This window comes from Ranitomeya variabilis, chromosome 3, assembly GCF_051348905.1.
Source record: "Ranitomeya variabilis isolate aRanVar5 chromosome 3, aRanVar5.hap1, whole genome shotgun sequence".
NCBI lineage: Eukaryota > Metazoa > Chordata > Amphibia > Anura > Dendrobatidae > Ranitomeya > Ranitomeya variabilis.
Window position 1 is genome coordinate 6,907,243 of NC_135234.1, and position 24,403 is coordinate 6,931,645.

Here is a 24,403-nt window from a genome sequence, read left to right on the forward strand (position 1 = left end):
AACCCACTGGCACGAGAACAGCAAGGCTTAGCCCGAGCACAAGTCCCACAGGACTGCACAAAAGAACGCACATCTCGTGACAAGGAAGGCCACCAAAAGGATCTAGCCACCAAATCTCTGGGACCAAAGATTCCAGGATGACCAGCCAACACCGAACAATGAACCTCAGAGATAACTCTACTAGTCCATCTATCAGGGACAAACAGCTTCTCCGCTGGGCAACGGTCAGGTCTATCAGCCTGAAACTCCTGCAGCACCCGCCGCAAATCAGGGGAGATGGCAGACAAAATTACCCCCTCTTTGAGAATACCAGCCGGCTCAGGAACTCCCGGAGAATCAGGCACAAAACTCCTTGAAAGGGCATCAGCCTTCACATTCTTAGAACCCGGAAGGTACGAAACCACAAAATTGAAGCGGGAGAAAAACAGCGACCATCGAGCCTGTCTAGGATTCAACCGCTTAGCCGATTCGAGATAAGTCAGATTCTTGTGATCAGTCAAGACCACCACGTGATGCTTGGCTCCTTCAAGCCAATGTCGCCACTCCTCAAACGCCCACTTCATAGCCAACAACTCTCGATTGCCCACATCATAATTGCGCTCAGCAGGCGAAAACTTTCTAGAGAAGAAAGCACATGGTTTCATCACAGAGCCATCAGAACCTCTTTGAGACAAAACAGCCCCTGCTCCAATCTCAGAAGCATCCACCTCGACCTGAAACGGGAGCGAAACATCTGGCTGACACAACACAGGGGCAGAAGAAAAACGACGCTTCAGCTCCTGAAAAGCCTCAATGGCCGCAGAGGACCAATTGACCACATCCGCACCTTTCTTGGTTAAATCAGTCAATGGTTTAACAACACTAGAAAAATTAGCGATGAAGCAACGGTAAAAATTAGCAAAACCCAGGAATTTCTGAAGGCTCTTCACAGAAGTAGGCTGAGTCCAATCATAAATGGCCTGAACTTTAACAGGGTCCATCTCAATAGCAGAAGGGGAAAAAATGAAGCCCAAAAATGAAACCTTCTGAACTCCAGAGAGACATTTAGACCCCTTCACAAACAAGGAATTAGCACGAAGGACCTGGAACACCATTCTGACCTGCTTCACATGAGACTCCCAATCGTCCGAAAAGACCAAAATATCATCCAAATATACAATCATGAATCTATCCAAGTACTTTCGGAAGATGTCATGCATAAAGGACTGAAACACAGATGGAGCATTAGAAAGCCCGAATGGCATCACCAAGTACTCAAAATGGCCCTCGGGCGTATTAAATGCTGTTTTCCATTCGTCGCCCCGTTTAATACGCACAAGATTATACGCCCCTCGAAGATCTATCTTGGTGAACCAGCAAGCCCCCTTAATCCGAGCAAACAAATCAGACAGTAGCGGCAAAGGGTACTGAAATTTGACGGTGATTTTATTGAGAAGGCGGTAATCTATACAAGGTCTCAGAGAACCATCCTTCTTGGCCACAAAAAAGAACCCTGCTCCCAACGGTGACGACGACGGGTGAATATGCCCTTTCTCCAAGGACTCCTTTATATAACTCCGCATTGCAGCGTGTTCTGGCACAGATAAATTGAACAGTCGGCCCTTCGGAAACTTACTACCAGGAATCAAATTAATAGCACAATCGCAATCCCTATGAGGAGGTAGGGCACTGGATTTGGGCTCATCAAATACATCCCGGTAATCTGACAAGAACTCAGGGACTTCAGAAGGATGGGAAGACGAAATAGACAACAATGGGACATCCCCATGTACCCCTTGACAACCCCAACTGGATACAGACGTTGATTTCCAATCCAATACTGGATTATGGACCTGTAGCCATGGCAAACCCAAAATGACCACATCATGCAGATTATGCAACACCAAAAAGCGAATATCCTCCTGATGTGCAGGAGCCATGCACATGGTCAATTGAGTCCAGTACTGAGGCTTATTCTTGGCCAAAGGTGTAGCATCAATTCCTCTCAATGGAATAGGATACTGTAACGGCTCCAAGAAAAAACCACAGCGCCTGGCAAACTCCAAGTCCATCAAATTCAGGGCAGCGCCTGAATCCACAAATGCCAAAACAGAATAGGACGACAAAGAGCAAATCAGAGTAACGGACAAAAGAAATTTTGGCTGTACCGTACCAATGGTGACAGACCTAGTGAACCGTTTAGTGCGTTTAGGACAATCAGAGATAGCATGATTGGAGTCACCACAGTAAAAACACAGCCCATTCTGACGTCTGTACTCTTGCCGTTCAGCTCTGGTCAAGGTCCTGTCACATTGCATAGGCTCAGGCCTCTGCTCAGAAAACACTGCCAAATGGTGCACTAACACTTTACTGACCAGCTGTACTGTTATGATGATCTGGTGGTTAGGAGCACTAGAAATGACCAGATGAGCAAACTAGTAATACAGGACGATGTCATGATCTCAATGGCAAGAGATCATAGCATAAGCATATATAGGAACTAGCTCTTGGAAGATGGGAACTGAGCTGACCATGAACTAAACCTAACACACAACTAGCAGTGGCCGGGTAGCATGCCTACGTTGATTCTAGATGCCCAGCACCAGCCGGAGGACTAAATAATGCTAGCAGAGGAAAATATTAGTCCTAGCTCACCTCTAGAGAAATACCCCAAAAGGAGACAGAGGCCCCCCACATGTATTGGCGGTGAATTAAGATGAAATAACAAACGTAGTATGAAAATAGGTTTAGCAAATTTGAGGTCCACTTACTACATAGCAGAAGACAGAAAGGACACTTTCATGGTCAGCTGAAAACCCTAATCAAAAACACCATCCAGAAATTACTTTAAAACTCTGGCATTAACTCATAACACCAGAGTGGCAATTCCTGTTCACAAGAGCTTTCCAGACACAGTAACGAAACTACAGCTGTGAACTGGAACCAAAATGCAAAAACAAACATGGACAAGAGTCCAACTTATCTAGTAGTTGTCTAGGAGCAGGAACAAGCACAGAGAGGCTTCTGATAACATTGTTGACCGGCAAGCAACTAACAGAGCAGCAAGGTTATATAGCGACTCCCACATCTTGATGGGAACAGGTGAACAGAGAAGATGAAGACACCAGTTCAATTCCACCAGTAGCCACCGGGGGAGCCCAGAATCAAAATTCACAACAGTACCCCCCCCTCAAGGAGGGGGCACCGAACCCTCACCAGAACCACCAGGGCGATCAGGATGGGCCCTATGAAAGGCACGAACCAGATCAGAGGCATGAACATCAGATGCATTCACCCAAGAATTATCCTCCTGGCCGTATCCCTTCCACTTGACCAGATACTGGAGTCTCCGTCTGGAAACACGAGAGTCTAAGATTTTCTCCACAACGTACTCCAACTCACCCTCAACCAACACCGGAGCAGGAGGCTCAACGGAAGGCACAACCGGTACCTCATACCTGCGCAATAATGACCGATGAAAAACGTTATGAATAGAAAAGGATGCAGGGAGGTCCAAACGGAAGGAAACAGGGTTAAGAATCTCCAATATCTTATACGGGCCAATGAACCGAGGCTTAAACTTAGGAGAAGAGACCCTCATAGGGACAAAACGAGAAGACAACCACACCAAATCCCCAACACAAAGCCGAGGACCAACACGACGGTGGCGGTTGGCAAAAAGCTGAGTCTTCTCCTGGGACAACCTCAAATTGTCCACCACCTGCCCCCAGATCTGATGCAATCTCTCCACCACAGCATCCACTCCAGGACAATCCGAAGATTCCACCTGACCAGAGGAAAATCGAGGATGAAACCCCGAATTACAGAAAAACGGGGACACCAAAGTGGCAGAGCTGGCCCGATTATTGAGAGCGAACTCCGCCAATGGCAAAAAAGCAACCCAATCATCCTGGTCAGCAGACACAAAACACCTCAGATATGTCTCCAGGGTCTGATTAATCCGCTCGGTCTGGCCATTCGTCTGAGGATGGAAAGCGGACGAAAAAGATAAATCTATGCCCATCCTAGCACAGAATGCCCGCCAAAATCTAGACACGAATTGGGTCCCTCTGTCAGAAACGATATTCTCAGGAATACCATGCAAACGAACAACATTTTGAAAAAACAGAGGAACCAACTCGGAAGAAGAAGGCAACTTGGGCAGAGGAACCAAATGGACCATCTTAGAGAAACGGTCACACACCACCCAGATGACAGACATCTTCTGAGAAACAGGCAGATCTGAAATAAAATCCATCGAGATGTGCGTCCAAGGCCTCTTAGGAATAGGCAAGGGCAACAACAATCCACTAGCCCGAGAACAACAAGGCTTGGCCCGAGCACAAACGTCACAAGACTGCACAAAGCCTCGCACATCTCGTGACAGGGAAGGCCACCAGAAGGACCTTGCCACCAAATCCCTGGTACCAAAAATGCCAGGATGACCTGCCAACGCAGAAGAATGAACCTCAGAGATGACTCTACTGGTCCAATCATCAGGAACAAACAGTTTATCAGGTGGGCAACGATCAGGTCTATCCGCCTGAAACTCCCGCAAGGCCCGCCGCAGGTCTGGAGAAACGGCTGACAATACCACTCCATCCTTAAGGATACCTGTGGGCTCAGAGTTACCAGGTGAGTCAGGCTCAAAACTCCTAGAAAGGGCATCCGCCTTAACATTCTTAGAACCCGGTAGGTATGACACCACAAAATTAAACCGAGAGAAAAATAATGACCAGCGCGCCTGTCTAGGATTCAGGCGCCTGGCGGTCTCAAGATAAATCAAATTTTTGTGGTCAGTCAATACCACCACCTGATGTCTGGCCCCCTCAAGCCAATGGCGCCACTCCTCAAAAGCCCACTTCATGGCCAAAAGCTCCCGATTCCCAACATCATAATTCCGCTCAGCGGGCGAAAATTTACGGGAAAAGAAGGCACAAGGCCTCATCACGGAGCAGTCAGAACTTTTCTGCGACAACACTGCCCCAGCTCCGATCTCAGAAGCGTCGACCTCAACCTGAAAAGGTAGAGCAACATCAGGCTGACGCAACACAGGGGCAGAGGAAAAACGGCGCTTAAGCTCCCGAAAGGCCTCCACAGCATCAGGGGACCAATCAGCAACATCAGCACCCTTCTTAGTCAAATCGGTCAATGGCTTAGCAATATCCGAAAAACCAGCAATAAATCGACGATAAAAGTTAGCAAAGCCCAAAAATTTCTGAAGACTCTTAAGAGAAGAGGGCTGCGTCCAATCACAAATAGCTTGAACCTTGACAGGATCCATTTCAATGGAAGAGGGGGAAAAAATATATCCCAAAAAGGAAATCCTCTGTACCCCAAAAACACACTTAGAACCCTTCACACACAAAGAATTAGACCGCAAAACCTGAAAAACCCTCCTGACTTGCTGGACATGAGAGTCCCAGTCATCCGAAAAAATCAGAATATCATCCAGATACACAATCATAAATTTATCCAAATAATCGCGAAAAATATCATGCATAAAGGACTGGAAAACTGACGGAGCATTAGAAAGACCAAAAGGCATCACTAAATACTCAAAGTGGCCCTCGGGCGTATTAAATGCGGTTTTCCACTCATCCCCCTGCCTGATTCGCACCAAATTATACGCCCCACGAAGGTCAATCTTAGAGAACCACTTGGCCCCCTTTATGCGAGCAAACAAATCAGTCAGCAACGGCAATGGGTATTGATATTTAACAGTGATTTTATTCAAAAGCCGATAATCAATACATGGTCTCAAAGAGCCGTCTTTTTTTGACACAAAGAAAAAACCGGCTCCTAAGGGAGATGACGATGGACGAATATGTCCCTTTTCCAAGGACTCCTTTATATATTCACGCATAGCAGCATGTTCAGGCACAGACAGATTAAATAAACGACCCTTTGGGTATTTACTACCCGGGATTAAATCTATGGCACAATCGCACTCTCGGTGCGGAGGTAACGAACCAAGCTTGGATTCTTCAAAGACGTCACGATAGTCAGACAGGAACTCAGGAATTTCAGAGGGAATAGATGATGAAATGGAAACCACAGGTACATCCCCATGAGCCCCCTTACATCCCCAGCTCAACACAGACATAGCTCTCCAGTCGAGGACTGGGTTGTGAGATTGCAGCCATGGCAATCCCAGCACCAAATCCTCATGTAGATTATACAGCACTAGAAAACGAATAGTCTCCTGGTGATCCGGATTAATACGCATAGTTACTTGTGTCCAGTATTGTGGTTTATTATTAGCCAATGGGGTGGAGTCAATCCCCTTCAGAGGAATAGGAGTCTCCAAAGGCTCTAAATCATACCCACAGCGTTTGGCAAAGGACCAATCCATAAGACTCAAAGCGGCGCCAGAGTCGACATAGGCGTCCGTGGTAATAGATGACAAAGAGCAAATCAGGGTCACAGATAGAATAAACTTAGACGGTAAGGTGCAAATGGAAACAGATTTATCAAGCTTTTTAGTGCGCTTAGAGCATGCTGATATAACATGAGTAGAATCACCACAATAGAAACACAACCCATTTTTCCGTCTAAAATTCTGCCGCTCGCTTCGGGACAGAATTCTATCACACTGCATACTCTCTGGCGACTTCTCAGTGGACACCGCCAGATGGTGCACTGGTTTGCGCTCCCGCAAACGCCTATCGATCTGAATAGCCATTGTCATGGACTCATTCAGACCCGCAGGCACAGGGAACCCCACCATAACATCCTTAATGGCATCAGAGAGACCCTCTCTGAAAGTCGCCGCCAGGGCGCACTCATTCCACTGAGTAAGCACAGACCATTTACGGAATCTTTGGCAGTAAATTTCCGCTTCATCTTGCCCCTGAGATAGGGACATCAAAGTTTTTTCTGCCTGAAGCTCCAAATGAGGTTCGTCATAAAGCAACCCCAAGGCCAGAAAAAACGCATCCACATTGAGCAACGCAGGATCCCCTGGTGTCAATGAAAAAGCCCAGTCTTGAGGGTCGCCCCGGAGCAAGGAAATCACAATCCTGACCTGCTGTGCAGGGTCTCCGGCAGAGCGAGATTTCAGGGACAAAAATAATTTGCAATTATTTCGAAAATTCTGAAACCCAGATCTATTCCCCGAGAAAAATTCCGGCAAAGGAATTCTCGGCTCAGATACAGGTGCATGACAAACAAAATCTTGCAAATTTTGTACCTTCGTGGCGAGATTATTCAAACCTGCAGTTACACTCTGAAGATCCATTACAAACAGGTGGACACAGAGCCATTCAAAGGAGAGAGAAAAAAAAAAAAAAATTTCAGCAAACTACTTATTTCTCTCCTTTCTCAGCCAAGGATTTTAACCCTTTAGTGGGCCGGTCAAACTGTCATGATCTCAATGGCAAGAGATCATAGCATAAGCATATATAGGAACTAGCTCTTGGAAGATGGGAACTGAGCTGACCATGAACTAAACCTAACACACAACTAGCAGTGGCCGGGTAGCATGCCTACGTTGATTCTAGATGCCCAGCACCAGCCGGAGGACTAAATAATGCTAGCAGAGGAAAATATTAGTCCTAGCTCACCTCTAGAGAAATACCCCAAAAGGAGACAGAGGCCCCCCACATGTATTGGCGGTGAATTAAGATGAAATAACAAACGTAGTATGAAAATAGGTTTAGCAAATTTGAGGTCCACTTACTACATAGCAGAAGACAGAAAGGACACTTTCATGGTCAGCTGAAAACCCTAATCAAAAACACCATCCAGAAATTACTTTAAAACTCTGGCATTAACTCATAACACCAGAGTGGCAATTCCTGTTCACAAGAGCTTTCCAGACACAGTAACGAAACTACAGCTGTGAACTGGAACCAAAATGCAAAAACAAACATGGACAAGAGTCCAACTTATCTAGTAGTTGTCTAGGAGCAGGAACAAGCACAGAGAGGCTTCTGATAACATTGTTGACCGGCAAGCAACTAACAGAGCAGCAAGGTTATATAGCGACTCCCACATCTTGATGGGAACAGGTGAACAGAGAAGATGAAGACACCAGTTCAATTCCACCAGTAGCCACCGGGGGAGCCCAGAATCAAAATTCACAACAGGACGAGCTCTGGGAAGTGGAAGCTCTGCTGACCGCAACCCCTAAACCTATCACAACAACTAGAAATAGCCGTGGAGCGTTCCTGACTCTGCCTAGACGCCTCTTCACAGCCTAAGAGCTAACTACCCCTAAAGATAGAAAATACAGCCTAACTTGCCTCAGAGAAATTCCCCAAAGAAATAGGCAGCCCCCCACACATATTGACTGTGAGTTAAGATGGAAGTCACAAACACAGGAATTAAACAGGTTTCAGCAAAGGAGGCCAGGCTTAACTAAACAGACTGAGGATAGAAAAGGTATCTTTGCGGTCAGCATAAAAACTAACAAAAAACCACGCAGAGTGTGCAAAAGAAACCACCGCACCGACTCACGGCGCGGTGGTGCCACTCTGCATCCCAGAGCTTCCAGCTAACAGGACAAAATCATGATAGCAAGCTGGACAAAAAAACAGTGGTAACAAATAAGCTAGCAGGGACTTAGCTTTTGCTGAAGTAGACAGGTCATCTGAAAGATCCAAGAGAATTGAACCAGTACTAGGACATTGACATTGGGGAGTTCGAGAACAGAATTCACAACAGGTATCTCCCACACCTGCTGTTCGCTTACCGAGAGGTTCCGCAGGCCTCGACGGGGTTCTCTCCCTTCGAGCTCCTGTATGGCAGGCGAGTCCGGGGACCCCTTGGGTTGGTAAGAGAATCCTGGGAAGAGGAGCCGAACCCTTCTGAAGTGTCCATAGTGGAGTATGTCATGCGCTTCCGTTACAAGATGCAGACCTTGACGCAGTTGGTGCATGACAACATGATGCAGGCTCAGGCTGATCAGAAGCACTGGTACGGCCAGAATGCCCGGGAGCGGACCTACCACGTGGGTCAAAAGGTGTGGGTGCTGGTCCCCGTACCAACGGATAAGCTTCAGGCAGCCTGGGAGGGCCCGTACGTCGTCCACCAACAGCTCAATCCGGTCACCTACGTGGTCACGCTTGACCACGCTCGGGGTAGGCGAAAGGCCTTTCACGTCAACATGATGAAGGCTCATCACGAACGTGAACCTTTTGTCCTACCGGTCTGCAGCGCACACGAAGACGGGGAGGAAGACGTCCTCCTGGACATGCTGGCCCAAGCCAAGGCCGGTGGGTCCATCGAGGACGTGGAGGTAAGCGCCTCGCTAGATGAACCACAGCGGTTGCAGTTGCAAACCGCATTGGAACCCTTCCGGGTCGTGTTCTCTAACCGGCCTGGAAGGACTGAGTTAGCCGTCCACGAGGTGGACACCGGGAATCACGCCCCACTACGGCAAACACCCTATCGAATCTCTGACCAGGTGCAGCAGATTATGCGCCAGGAGATCGATGAGATGTTACAGCTGAGGGTGATTCGACGGTCAAAGAGCGCGTGGGCCTCACCTGTAGTGCTCGTGCCAAAGGACCGGACCACCCGGTTCTGCGTGGACTACAGGGGGCTCAACGCCATTACAGCCTCTGACGTGCACCCAATGCCGCGCATAGAGGAGCTGCTTGAGAAGTTAGCTGGCTGTTATGATCCTTAGTGGCTGAGGATCACAGAATGAACTAGCTAAGTAACTGAACATAGAACGAGCTCTAGGGAGGTGGTAACTGTACTGACCGCAAAACCCGATCCTAACCAAACACACTGAAGGTAGCCGGTGAACGTGCCTAAATTCCTGGACGTCTCGACGCAGCCTGAGAAACTTGCTACCCCTATAGAGAAAGTAAGACCTCACTTGCCTCAGAGAAATGACCCCAAAGATATAGGAAGCCCCCAACAAACATTAACGGTGAGGTAAGGGGAAAATACAAAACGTAGAAATGAAAACAGATTCAGCAAATGAGGCCCACTAATACTAGATAGCAGAAGACAGGCAGGGAACTGTGCGGTCAGTAAAAAACCCTATACAAAATATCCACGCCGAGAATTCAAGAACCCCCACACCAACTAACGGTGTGAGGGGAGAAACTCAGCCCCCTAGAGCTACCAGCAAGCAAGGAAATCACATATTAGCAAGCTGGACAAGGACAAGTAAATAACCAAGAAACATATTGAACACTGATGAGCAAAAAATAACCAAACAGAAAACTTAGCTTCTCTTGAAGAGACTGATAGCGAAGGAATTCAGGAGAGATCAAAATAGCACTGAATACATCGACAGCATGCAAACACTGAAAGTCCAGGTGAGCTAAATAGGAAACCAGCTAACAGATAACGAGACAGCTGATCCTGCCTCAGACCTGCAGAATGACACAAAGAGCCACCAGAGGGAGCCCAAAGACAGCACTCACACAGTACCACTTGTGACCACAAGAGGGAGCCCAAAAACAGAGTTCACAACAGTACCCCCCCTTGAGGAGGGGTCACCGAACCCTCATCAAAACCCCCAGGGCGATCAGGATGAGCCACATGGAAGGCATGAACCAAATCGGCCGCATGAACATCAGAGGCGACAACCCAGGAATTATCCTCCTGACCATAGCCCTTCCACTTCACCAAATACTGAAGCCTCCGTCTAGAAATACGAGAATCCAAGATCTTCTCCACCACGTACTCCAATTCGCCCTCAACCAGCACCGGGGCAGGGGGCTCAACAGAAGGAACCACAGGCACCACATACCTCCGCAACAAAGACCTATGGAACACGTTATGAATGGCAAACGACGCTGGGAGGTCCAAACGAAATGACACCGGGTTAAGGATTTCCAAAATCTTATAAGGACCGATGAAGTGAGGCTTGAATTTAGGAGAGGAGACCTTCATAGGAACATACCGAGAAGACAGCCATACCAAATCCCCAACACGAAGTCGGGGACCCACACCGCGACGGCGGTTGGCAAAGTGCTGAGCCTTCTCCTGTGACAACTTCAAATTGTCCACCACATGGTTCCAAATCTGCTGCAACCTATCCACCACAGAATCCACCCCAGGACAGTCAGAAGGCTCAACCTGACCAGAGGAAAAACGAGGATGAAAACCAGAATTGCAGAAAAAAGGCGAAACCAAAGTAGCAGAACTAGCCCGATTATTAAGGGCAAACTCGGCCAATGGCAAAAAAGTCACCCAATCATCCTGATCAGCAGAAACAAAACATCTTAAATAAATTTCCAAGGTCTGATTAGTTCGCTCGGTTTGGCCATTCGTCTGAGGATGGAAGGCCGACCAAAAAGACAAATCAATGCCCATCTTAGCACAAAAGATCCGCCAAAATCTGGACACAAACTGGGATCCTCTGTCAGACACAATATTTTCAGGGATGCCGTGCAAGTGAACCACATTCTGAAAAAATAGAGGAACCAAATCGGAGGAGGAAGGCAACTTAGGCAAGGGCACCAAATGGACCATTTTGGAAAAACGATCACACACCACCCAGATGACAGACATTCTCTGAGAGACTGGAAGATCCTAAATAAAATCCATGGAAATGTGCGTCCAAGGCCTCTTCGGGACAGGCAAAGGCAAAAGCAAACCGCTGGCACGAGAACAGCAAGGCTTAGCCCGAGCACAAATCCCACAGGACTGCACAAAGGAACGCACATCCCGCAACAAGGAAGGCCACCAAAAGGACCTAGCCACCAAATCTCTGGTACCAAAAATCCCAGGATGGCCTGCCAACACCGAAGAATGAACCTCGGAAATAACTCTGCTGGTCCATCTATCTGGGACAAACAGTCTCTCTGGTGGGCAACGGTCAGGTCTATCCGCCTGAAATTTCTGCAGCATTCGTCGCAAATCTGGGGAAATGGCAGACAAAATCACTCCCTCTCTGAGGATACCAGCCGGCTCTGAAACTCCCGGAGAGTCAGGCACAAAACTCCTAGAAAGAGCATCAGCCTTCACGTTCTTCGAACCAGGCAGGTACGAGACCACGAAATCGAAACGGGAGAAAAACAACGACCAATGAGCCTGTCTAGGATTCAGCCGCTTGGCAGACTCGAGATAAATCAGATTTTTGTGATCAGTCAAGACCACCACATGATGCTTAGCTCCCTCGAGCCAATGTCGCCACTCCTCAAATGCCCATTTCATAGCCAACAACTCCCGATTACCAACATCATAATTCCGCTCGGCAGGCGAAAACTTTCTTGAAAAGAAAGCACAAGGTTTCATCACCGAGCAATCAGAGCTTCTCTGCGACAAAACAGCCCCTGCTCCAATCTCAGAAGCATCAACCTCGACCTGAAAAGGAAGAGAGACATCAGGCTGACACAAAACTGGAGCCGAAGAAAACCGGCGCTTCAGCTCCCGAAAGGCTTCCACGGCCGCAGGAGAACAATTAGTCACATCAGAACCCTTCTTGGTCAAATCCGTCAAGGGTTTAACCACGCCAGAAAAATTAGCAATGAAGCGACGTTAAAAATTAGCAAAGCCCAAGAACTTCTGAAGACTCTTAACAGATGTAGGCTGAGTCCAGTCATGAATAGCCTGGACCTTGACTGGGTCCATCTCAATAGTAGAAGGAGATAAAATAAAACCCAAAAAGGAAACCTTCTGTACTCCGAAGAGACATTTTGAGCCCTTCACAAATAAGGCATTAGCACGCAGGACCTGAAATACCATCCTGACCTGCTTCACATGGGACTCCCAGTCCTCAGAAAAGACCAAAATGTCATCCAGATACACAATCATAAATTTATCCAGATATTCTCAGAAGATCTCATGCATGAAGGACTGGAACACAGAAGGAGCATTAGAGAGTCCAAAAGGCATCACCAAGTACTCAAAATGGCCTTCGGGCGTATTAAATGCTGTTTTCCATTCATCCCCCTGCTTAATACGCACAAGGTTATACGCACCACGAAGATCTATCTTGGTGAACCAACTGGACCCCTTAATCTGAGCAAACAGATCAGATAATAATGGCAAAGGATACTGAAATTTGACCGTGATTTTATTTAGAAGACGATAATCTATACAAGGTCTCAGAGAAACATCCTTTTTGGCCACAAAAAAGAATCCTGCACCAAGAGGGGAGGAGGACGGGCGAATATGTCCCTTCTCTAAAGACTCCTTTATATAACTCCGCATCGTGGCATGTTCTGGTACAGACAAATTAAAAAGTCGTCCCTTAGGGAACTTACTACCAGGAATCAAATTTATAGCACAATCACAATCCCTGTGAGGAGGCAGGGCACCGGATCTGGGCTCATCAAATACATCCTGGTAGTCCGACAAAAACTCAGGGACCTCAGAAGGAGTGGAAGAAGCAATTGACACCAAAGGAGCATCGCCATGAATCCCCTGGCAACCCCAACTTGAAACAGACATAGCTTTCCAATCCAGAACTGGATTATGGGCCTGCAGCCATGGCAGACCCAAAACGACAACATCATGCAAATTATGCAACACAAGAAAGCGAATCACCTCCTGATGTACAGGAGTCATGCACATGGTCACTTGAGTCCAATACTGAGGCTTATTCTCAGCCAATGGTGTAGCATCAATTCCCCTCAGTGGAATAGGGAATTCTAAAGGCTCCAGAACAAAACCACAGCGCCTGGCAAACGACAAATCCATCAGGTTCAGGGCAGCACCTGAATCCACAAAAGCCATAACCGAGTAGGATGACAAAGAACAAATTAAAGTAACAGACAAAATGAATTTAGGCTGTATAGTACCAACGGTGACAGATTTAGCGATTTTTTTTACTCACTTAGAGCATGCTGAGATAACATGAGTTGAATCACCACAGTAAAAGCACAACCCATTTTGACGTCTATGATTTTGCCGCTCAATTCTGGTCAGAATTCGGTCACATTGCATAGACTCAGGTCTCTGTTCAGAAAACACCGCCAGATGGTGCGCAGATTTGCGCTCCCGCAAACGCCGATCAATCTGAATGGCCAAAGCCATTGAGTCATTCAGACTTGCAGGCGTGGGGAACCCCACCATAACATTCTTAATGGCTTCAGAAAGACATTCTCTGAAATTTGCAGCCAGAGCACACTCATTCCATTGAGTAAGCACCGACCATTTCCGAAATTTTTGACAATACACCTCAGCTTCATCCTGGCCCTGAGAGAGAGCCAGCAAGGCCTTTTCTGCCTGGTTCTCAAGATTAGGTTCCTCATAAAGCAGTCCAAGCGCCAGAAAAAACGCATCCACATTCAGCAATGCAGGATCTCCTGGCGCCAGGGAGAAGGCCCAATCTTGAGGGTCGCCACGTAACAGGGAGATAACAATTCTAACTTGCTGAGCGGAATCACCAGAGGAACGAGGTCTCAAAGAAAGAAATAATTTACAATTATTCTTAAAATTCAGAAACCTAGATCTATCTCCAGAAAACAACTCAGGAATAGGTACTTTTGGCTCAGACATAGGACTGTGAACAACAAAATCCTGAATGCTTTGCACCCTTGCAGCAAGATGATCCACACTAGAAGTCAGACTCTGAATATCCATGTCTGCAGCTGAACTCAAAGCCACCCAGAGATTAAGGGGATGAGAGAAGCTGGACAGACTGCAGCAAAGGGAGAGGAGAAAAAAAAAAAATTGTACTCAGGACTTCTCTTATCCCACTTCTGCGATGCATTAAACACTTTTTGGCCTGCTGTACTGTTATGATCCTTAGTGGCTGAGTATCACAGAATGAACTAGCTAAGTAACTGAACATAGAACGAGCTCTAAGGAGGTGGTAACTGGACTGACCGCAAAACCCGATCCTAACCAAACACACTGAAGGTAGCCGGTGAACGTGCCTAAATTCCTCGACGTCTCGATGCAGCCTGAGAAACTTGCTACCCCTATAGAGAAAGTAAGACCTCACTTGCCTCAGAGAAATGACCCCAAAGATATAGGAAGCCCCCAACAAATATTAACGGTGAGGTAAGGGGAAAATACAAAACGTAGAAATGAAAACAGATTCAGCAAATGAGGCCCACTAATACTAGATAGCAGAAGACAGGCAGGGAACTGTGCGGTCAGTAAAAAACCCTATACAAAATATCCACGCCGAGAATTCAAGAACCCCCACACCAACTAACGGTGTGAGGGGAGAAACTCAGCCCCCCAGAGCTACCAGCAAGCAAGGAAATCACATATTAGCAAGCTGGACAAGGACAAGTAAATAACCAAGAAACATATTGAACACTGATGAGCAAAAAATAACCAAACAGAAAACTTAGCTTCTCTTGAAGAGACTGATAGCGAAGGAATTCAGGAGAGATCAAAATAGCACTGAATACATCGACAGCAGGCAAACACTGAAAGTCCAGGTGAGCTAAATAGGAAACCAGCTAACAGATAACGAGACAGCTGATCCTGCCTCAGACCTGCAGAATGACACAAAGAGCCACCAGAGGGAGCCCAAAGACAGCACTCACACAGTACCACTTGTGACCACAAGAGGGAGCCCAAAAACAGAGTTCACAACAGCTGGCGCAAAGTACCTGACAATAATGGATCTGAGTCGAGGATACTGGCAGATTCCCCTGAGCCCCGAGGCGCAGGAGAAATCCGCCTTTATCACACCCTTTGGAGTGTACGAGTCCACGGTCAGGCCCTTCGGCATGAAGAATGCCCCTGCCACTTTCCAGCGGATGGTCAATCTCCTGCTTCAGGGACTGGAGAAGTACGCAGTGGCGTACTTGGATGACATTGCCATCTTCAGTCCCTCCTGGGAAGAACAACTGCAGCATCTCGAGGAGGTGCTCAGGCAAATTCACCGAGCAGGACTGACTATCAAGCCGGGGAAGTGCCAGATGGGCATGAGGGAGGTCCACTACCTGGGGCACTGGGTAGGCGGAGGCACCCTAAAGCCAGAGCCTGAGAAAGTGGGTGCGATCGTGAACTGGCCCACTCCTGGGACCAAGAAACAGGTGATGTCCTTCCTGGGCACTGCAGGGTACTATAGGTGCATCGTACAGCACTATAGTAGCCTGGCAAAACCTTTGATGGACCTCACCAGGAAGAAGCTACCCCACATCGTCAACTGGACAGATGGCTGTGAGGGGGCCTTCCAGGCGTTGAAAACTGCACTGTGCAACGCCCCTGTGTTGAAAGCAGTCGACAGCAGTCGACCGTTCTTGGTACTGACGCCAGTGAGTTTGGCCTCGGTGCTGTGCTCAGCCAGGTTGACTCGGAGGACCAAGAGCACCCGGTGTTGTACCTGAGCCAGAAACTTTTGCCGAGGGAAGTGGCCTACTCCACCATTGAGAAGGAGTGCCTGGCCATAGTCTGGGCCCTGCAGTGCTTGCTGCCCTACTTGTACGGTCGCACCTTCACTGTGGTGACCGACCACGACCCTCTGCGCTGGCTAAACGCAATGTGTGGAACCAACGGCAGGTTGCTACGCTGGAGCCTTGCCCTTCAGCAATTTGACTTCACCATTGAACACAAAGCGGGCAGGGAGCATGGGAATGCAGATGGACTGTCCCGCCAGGGTGAACCTACTGAGGTGCGCATGGAGGGATACCGTGGGATTCTACCTCCGTAGCGCACGCCAAAAGGGGGAGGTATCACGATATGGTATGAAATATCATATAAGTTTAGTTCTCTTGCTAGCATGCTGTGGGCTAAGCCCCCCTTCTTGGAGTGATTCTGCAACAGTTTGTAGCTGCAAATTCCTGACTTTCAGCTCACAAGCCCTCATCCCCCTCGCCAAGGTATTTACAACCGGCATTTCCTGTAGTGGAAAGTGACCAGCTTTAACTGGATTAGAAACTTCCAGAATCATGAAGTCCTTTGTTCTGTTTTTGTAAGATATTAGGCCAACCATTTAAGATAGGAACACGAAAATATATATTCTTAATCTCCATCGGAGCATCTATCCAGCACTCTAAACATGAGCTTCTAACTCCATCCGGTAAAGAAGTAGGGATTTCTCTGTCAATATGCATGACAGATAGGACATATTTGATCTCATTAGAATGCCCACATTAATTCGAGATGAATGCTGGATGTGGTAGGATTATGACATGTTCTGTAGCGAAGTTACGGGCATCAGATATATTTAATGCACAGTTAGGAGAACTAAAGAGGTAGGAGGGTTTGGGAAAGCCAGCCCTTTCTGTGAGGTCACCGGCTGTAGGTTTTAAGTGCTGGCAGGCATCCAAGAGAGGGAGTTTTTTTCAGTTTTTACCTGAGCTGTCTGTCTGCTGTCTATCCAGACCTACTGATGCATTTTGACGTATGGGAACTCCACTAGCCTGGTTGCCTGCAATGCTTTGAACACATGTAAGTGTTATTTCTCATGTAATCCTTGTTTTTTTTATATAATTACTTTGTACATATTTGCAATTGTCTCATGTTGTAACATCTTTATAGAACTTTGTATAAACACTGCATAAACTTTATGAGTATAATATTTAATACTAGTTCATTCTTCCTGTTCTAAAACGTACCCTAAGCCTTCTGAAGGGAATTTACGCTACTGTTTTGGGATAGCTTCGGACCCGTTTAATCGAAGCTGGTGGCGGCACTACCGTGTGCAGGCCTTTGGGTGACATTGCAGCGACTGCGGCATTGATAATTGTTTCTGCCTGAGTGGGAGTAGTTTATCGCGTCGCTGCAGCGTGCCCAATAGCCAGTACATAGCAGGCAGCCTTTCTGGCGACTAATTACCCTAGGTGCATTACCTAATCTGACCTGACAGAAAGGGGGGCACCAGAGAGCTGCAAGGTTTAAGTGGAACTGTAAGCGGGATACACAAAAATCCCTGCAGTTCGTGGTATATTGAAGAGCAGTGGGATACCTAAAATAAGCCCCTGCTGTAAACTAAGAGGTCCCTAGCCTTGTGTGTGTTTCTTTTTTTCATCACATTGTGGCAGTGGAGGGATAACTAAGATAAGCCCCCCTGCACATGTGATAGCCGTCTGTTGGTCTAAAGTCACCCCAATCCGTGACATATTGGTGACAGTGGTCAGGAATCCCTGTGGATCTCGTGATCAATTGGTGGCAGCGGCTAAGGGATCGTGACAGATTTATACAGTCACCACTCAGAGGAGCTCACTACATATAGATTTATACAGTCACCACTAGAGGGAGCTCACTACATACAGATTTATACAGTCACCACTAGGGGGAGCTCACTAAATACAGATTTATACAGTCACCACTAGAGGGAGCTCACTGTATACAGATATATACAGTCACCACTAGGGGGAGCTCACTACATACAGATTTATACAGACACCACTAGAGAGAGCTCACTACATACAGATTTATACAGCTACCACTAGAGGGAGCTCACTACAGATTTATACAGTCATCACTAGAGGGAGCTCACTACATACAGATTTATACAGTCACCACTAGAGGGAGCTCACTACATACAGATTTATACAGTCACCACTAGGGGGAGCTCACTACATACAGATTTATACAGTCATCACTAGAGGGAGCTCACTACATACAGATTTATACTGTCACCACTAGAGGGATGTCACTACATACAGATTTATACAGTCACCACTAGAGGGAGGTCACTACATACAGATTTATACAGTCACCACTAGAGGGAGCTCACTACATACAGATTTATACAGTCACCACTAGAGGGAGCTCACTACATACAGATTTATACAGTCACCACTAGAGGGAGCTCACTACATACAGATTTATACAGTCACCACTAGAGGGAGCTCACTACATACAGATTTATACAGTCACCACTAGAGGGAGCTCACTACATACAGATTTATACAGTCACCACTAGAGGGAGCTCACTACATACAGATTTATACAGTCACCACTAGAGGGAGCTCACTACATACAGATTTATACAGTCACCACTAGGGGGAGCTCACTACATACAGATTTATACAGCCACCACTAGGGGGAGCTCACTACATACAGATTTATACAGTCACCACTAAAGGGAGGTCACTACATACAGATTTATACAGTCACCACTAGAGGGAGCTCACTACATACAGATTTATACTGTCACCACTAGAGGGAGGTCACTACATACAGATTTATACTGTCACCACTAGAGGGAGCTCACTACATACAGATTTATACAGTCACCACTAGAGGAAGCTCACTACATACAGATTTATACTGTCACCACTAGAGGGAGCTCACTACATACAGATTTATACAGTCACCACTAGGGGGAGCTCACTACATACAGATTTATACAGCCACCACTAGGGGGGAGCTCACTACATACAGATTTATACAGTCACCACTAGAGGGAGGTCACTACATACAGATTTATACTGTCACCACTAGAGGGAGGTCACTACATACAGATTTATACAGTCACCACTAGAGGGAGCTCACTACATACAGATTTATACAGTCACCACTAGAGGAAGCTCACTACATACAGATTTATACTGTCACCACTAGAGGGAGCTCACTACATACAGATTTATACAGTCACCACTAGGGGGAGCTCACTACATACAGATTTATACAGCCACCACTAGGGGGAGCTCACTACATACAGATTTATACAGTCACCACTAGAGGGAGCTCACTACATATAGATTTATACAGACACCACTAGGGGGGAGCTCACTACATACAGATTTATACAGCCACCACTAGGGGGAGCTCACTACATACAGATTTATACAGCCACCACCCTCTGCTCTATCATTGGTGACAGCTGGTCGATGTGCCATCATTAATAGTACAGTGTGAGACATGTTGTCACTGCTGATGCCCTGAGAGTCGGGAATCTTGTCACTCCTGTAATTAGCCTCTTCAGAGGGAAATTGCAGCTCAGAGTACAGCCCTGGGCTACAGTAAAATGGTGCCTTGCTCCACCCAGCGCTGTGAACTGGTCCACCCATGGAGGCATTAATGTCCAGGAGGTGAGCATTAGCTGATTTTATTTTCACTTGATCCATTTCATTTAATAAAGGGAATTGTCCAAGTAGTGGAAACCCCCTTTAAGGACCTCCTGAACTTTGAGGGAAGAGTCAACCATCTGATGTGTCTGAGGACCCCTGACTGCCCTCCTTGTACACTGGTCGCAGCTGGAGCAGTTTGTATATGTAATGTGTATGGCCCGGCTGAGATCTGAGCCCTGCACCTAGTCCCATCTCAGCCGCTCTGCCTGATCTGCTCTGCCTGATCCTTCTCTCTCCAGTGTGGGACCTTTATCTGATTGTGAGTGTCGCAGGCGGAGGTGCAGCTCTCATCATCTTCATCGCTCTGGTTGTTTACTCTGTAAAGTATAAGCCTTGGAGAAGTCGCAGCCAAACCGGTGAGAGCAACATCACATCGTATACACATCACATCATATACAGCTCTGGCAAAAATGAAGAGCCCACTGCACAGTTGTATAAAAATCCACTTCTCGCCATGTCTGAGCCATTCCATTCCAGTGTCAGGTGAATTCCAACCAGAGGACACCTCATTCTACTAATGTGCTTGTGATTAGGTGATCACCTGAACCAAATCTTAGTTAATAATAAATAATCTTTACATAGCACTAACATATTCTGCAGCGCTTTACAGGTTGCACACATTATCATCGCTGTCCCCGATGGGGCTCACACTCTACATTCCCTATCAGTATGTCTTTGGAATGTGGGAGGAAACAGGAGAACCCGGAGGAAACCCACGCAAACACGGGGAGAACATGCAAACTCCTTGCAGATGTTGTCCAAGGTGGAATTTGAACCTAGGACCCAAGGGCTGCAAGGCTGCTGTGCTAACCACTGAGCCACCGTGCTGTCCTAATGAAGGAAAGTATAAAATCCATGCTGTGGTGTTCACAATCCTCCTGCAATAGGACAAGCTGGATGGCAAAACAAGTGCTAGGAATATCCCAAGAGTAATAGGAATGAAAAAATAACTTTTAACCATGCCAAAGGAGTAGAAGAGAAAAGTCTTAAGTGAGGAAAAGAAGGGCTCCATTCTGGCTTTACTAGTAGAGGGGCACAGTGAGCATCATGTTGCCTCCATCCTTAAAATTTGTAAGACGGCAGTCCATTACAACAAGGTCAAGCAGCAGACATTGTGGACAACAAAGCTTCAGACAGGCAGAGGGGGAAAACGACTCTCCACTGGCCGGGATGACCGTCATCTTATTCGAAAGTCACTCAGCAAATGCAAGATGACATCAAGTGACCTACAAAAGGAATGACAAATGGCAGCTGGGGTGAAGTGCACCGCAAGAACAGTTTGTAACAGGCTCCTAGAGTCAGGACTCAAGTCATGTAAAGCTTGAAAAAAGCCTTTCATCAATGAGAAGCAAAGGAGAACCAGGCTGAAGATTGCCAAAGACCACAAGGATTGAACCATAGAGGACTGGAGTAAGGTAATCTTCTCTGATGAGTCTAATTTTCAGCTTTGCCCAACATCTGGTCGTCTAATGGTTAGACGGAGATCTGGAGAGGTATACAAGTCACAGTATCTGCACCCACTGTGAAATCTGGTGGAGGATCAGGGATGATCTGGGGATGCGTCAGCAAGGCTGGAATTGGGCAGGTTCATCTTTGCGAAGGACGTATGAATCAGCCGAATACAAGGTTATCCTGGAAAAACAGCTGATTCCTTCTGCTCAGGCAATGTTCCCCAACTCTGAGGACTGGCTTTTCCAGCAGGACAATGTGCCATGCCACACAGCTAGGTCAATCAAGGTGTGGATGGAGAACCACATCAAATCCCTGTCATGGCCGCCCAATCTCCAGACCTGAACCCCACTGAAAACCTCTGGAATATAATCAAGAGGAAGATAGATAGTCACAAGCCATCAAACAAAGAAGAACTGCTGACATTATTGTACCAGGAGCGGTATAAGGTCACCCAGGAGCAGAGTGAGAGACTGGAGGAAAGCTGCCAAGAAGCAGGAAAGCTGGGATTAGTAATCATGGTTATTCCACAACATATTGATTTCTGAACTCTTCCTGGGGTAAAACATTAGTATTGTTGTTTCTAAATGATTATGAGCTTGTTTTCTTTGCATTATTTGAGGTCTGAAAGCACTGGGGTTTTTTATAAATTGTGACCTTTTCTCCTTTTCAGAAAAAAAGTACAAAATGTATTGCTTGGAACTTTGGAGACATGTTGTCAGTAGTTTATAGAATAAAAGAACAATTTACATTTTACTCAAAAATATAAAGAGAAAAATCAGAGAAACTGAACATTGTGCAGCGGTCTCTTCATTTATGCCAGAGCTGTATACAGCACACAATACACACGTCACATCATATACAGCACGGTCTAAAAGTCTTAGACAGGCGAGGAATAAATGCTGCAGTCACAAGTGTACAACGTAGAAGGGTTAATTATTTTTTTTGTATCAATTAACAAGATACAAAGTGAAAAAAAAAAAAGAGAACTGTAAATCCCATCAGTATCTGGTGACCGCCCGTCACCTCCATCATCAGTATCTGGTGACCGCCCGTCACCTCCATCATCAGTATCTGGTGACCGCCCGTCACCTCCATCATCAGTATCTGGTGACCGCCCTTCAACTCCATCATCAGTATCTGGTGACCGCCCGTCACCTCCATCATCAGTATCTGCTGACCGCCCGTCACCTCCATCATCAGTATCTGGTGACCGCCCGTCACCTCCATCATCAGTATCTGGTGACCGCCCATCACCTCCATCATCAGTAACTGGTGACTGCCCGTCCCCTCCATCATCAGTATCTGGTGACCGCCCGTCACCTCCATCATTAGTATCTGGTGACCGCCCGCCACCTCCATCATCAGTATCTGGTGACCGCCCGTCACCTCCATCATCAGTATCTGGTGACCGCCCGTCACCTCCATCATCAGTAACTGGTGACTGCCCGTCCCCTCCATCATCAGTATCTGGTGACCGCCCGTCACCTCCATCATCAGTATCTGGTGACCGCCCGTCTTCTCCATCATCAGTATCTGCTGACCGCCCGTCACCTCCATCATCAGTATCTGGTGACCGCCCGTCCCCTCCGTCCTCAGTATCTGTGACGGCCCGTCCCCTCCGTCCTCAGTATCTGGTGACAGCCCGTCCCCTCCGTCCTCAGTATCTGGTGACAGCCCGTCCCCTCCATCATCAGTATCTGGTGTATTTCTAAGCTTCTGACTGCGGTCTTTATTCCCCCCCTGCCTGAGACTTTTGCACACATCATATCTCACTATATATGTTCCACTCTTCCCTTTTACATGTACAGCGATTATTTTACAGCAGTCACAAAGTAATGCTGCTGACATGCAGGCAGTGCGCCCTCTGGTGGCCGCTGCGCCTGTGTGCGGGATGTAATAACGGGGGGTCTTTCTGCTCTTCCGATCTCGTGACTGCAGTTTTATTCTTTACAGAGGAAGACGTGGAAACAAATAGACGCCAAGCCAACGCGGTGCAGCGCCAACTACTGCCCCCTGCGGGCCAGACCGGACCGTTGTGCATCCAGGGTGACGGCACAGACCATGGCCTCGTTCAGAAGCCACCGACCCCGCACAGACCGGGGGAGCCGACCCCTGGGGGCAGGAAAGGGAAGCGGACCAGGAGCCATCGGCTGCCACCACCACCAGCCCCAGGAAAGACTGCGACAACATGCGACACACCAGCCCCTGCACAGAGCAGACCCGCCCTACCGGGAAATCATCCCAGGGAGCAAGCCCCCAGACTGCAGCCTCGCACCAAGTCCAAGCCACCGCGGCAAAGCCGCAAGAGCCGCCTTTAGGGATTCCAGAAGAGAGGATGCCCACCTCACTGAGACCAGCACGTCGGCCCCCACCCTAGGACGCTGCCCCCATCCATCTAAAACATTGCATCTGCTCCATGTCAGGTGTGTCAGAAAGTAGGAGGATGTCCACCATGGCTGCCACGAGAGCTCTCTCGGGGTCAGACCCCACATTTCCCATACTGCCTTCATCTCCATCTAGTGGGATCTACATCTCGGCTTTGGATCTTACCGCACAACTCTGCTTCATACTGGTGGCACTGATGGGCTGCAGTAACGTGTGTGCTACAGTTATTACGGGGGCTCTGTATATTCCCGCTGTATATTATACCGTGCGCAATATTGTACTATTAAACATCCGTTATACTATTTATCCTCAGATCTGTGCTGCACATACCGAGGCGGCGCCCGGGGCCCGGAGCCTGAAGGGGCCCCACCACCATGATAGGAGGCTGATATTAATTATCTGTCACCAGATCCAACACTGCAAGCTGTATACATCACGGAATGGAGAGCCTGGCCCTGGCCCGGATGAGCCTGGGGTACTTACTTTGCAAGTCTAGACCAGAATGCCTTCTGAGTACTTTAGGAGTCCGGCTGTGGACTGCCAAGTGATATAATCTCTGGCTTCACCCACTTGGCATGATTGACAAGCCGCATAGATTGTGCACAGGGTCGGACTGGGGTGTCTGCTGCCCACCAGGGGAATGGACTCTGGGGCCCACCCTACAGCTGTATGCAAATATCTGTCAGTCG

General features: G+C 47.6%; 1 protein-coding gene across 3 annotated transcripts in view; it reads left to right on the plus strand.

The window, feature by feature from the left end:
• Nucleotides 1-24,164, plus strand: part of CD2 (CD2 molecule) — a 98,353-nt gene extending 74,189 nt beyond the window's left edge. For 2 of the 3 annotated variants that reach the window (XM_077299340.1, XM_077299342.1), the window contains 2 exons: nt 20,117-20,233; nt 23,283-24,164. In XM_077299340.1, the coding sequence (XP_077155455.1) occupies nt 20,117-20,233; nt 23,283-23,647 (482 nt within the window). In that variant the 3' untranslated portion in view covers nt 23,648-24,164. The remainder of the gene's footprint in view (nt 1-20,116; nt 20,234-23,282) is intronic. The other variant, XM_077299341.1, reaches the window with a different exon arrangement.
• The last annotated feature ends 239 nt before the right edge of the window (nt 24,165-24,403 follow it).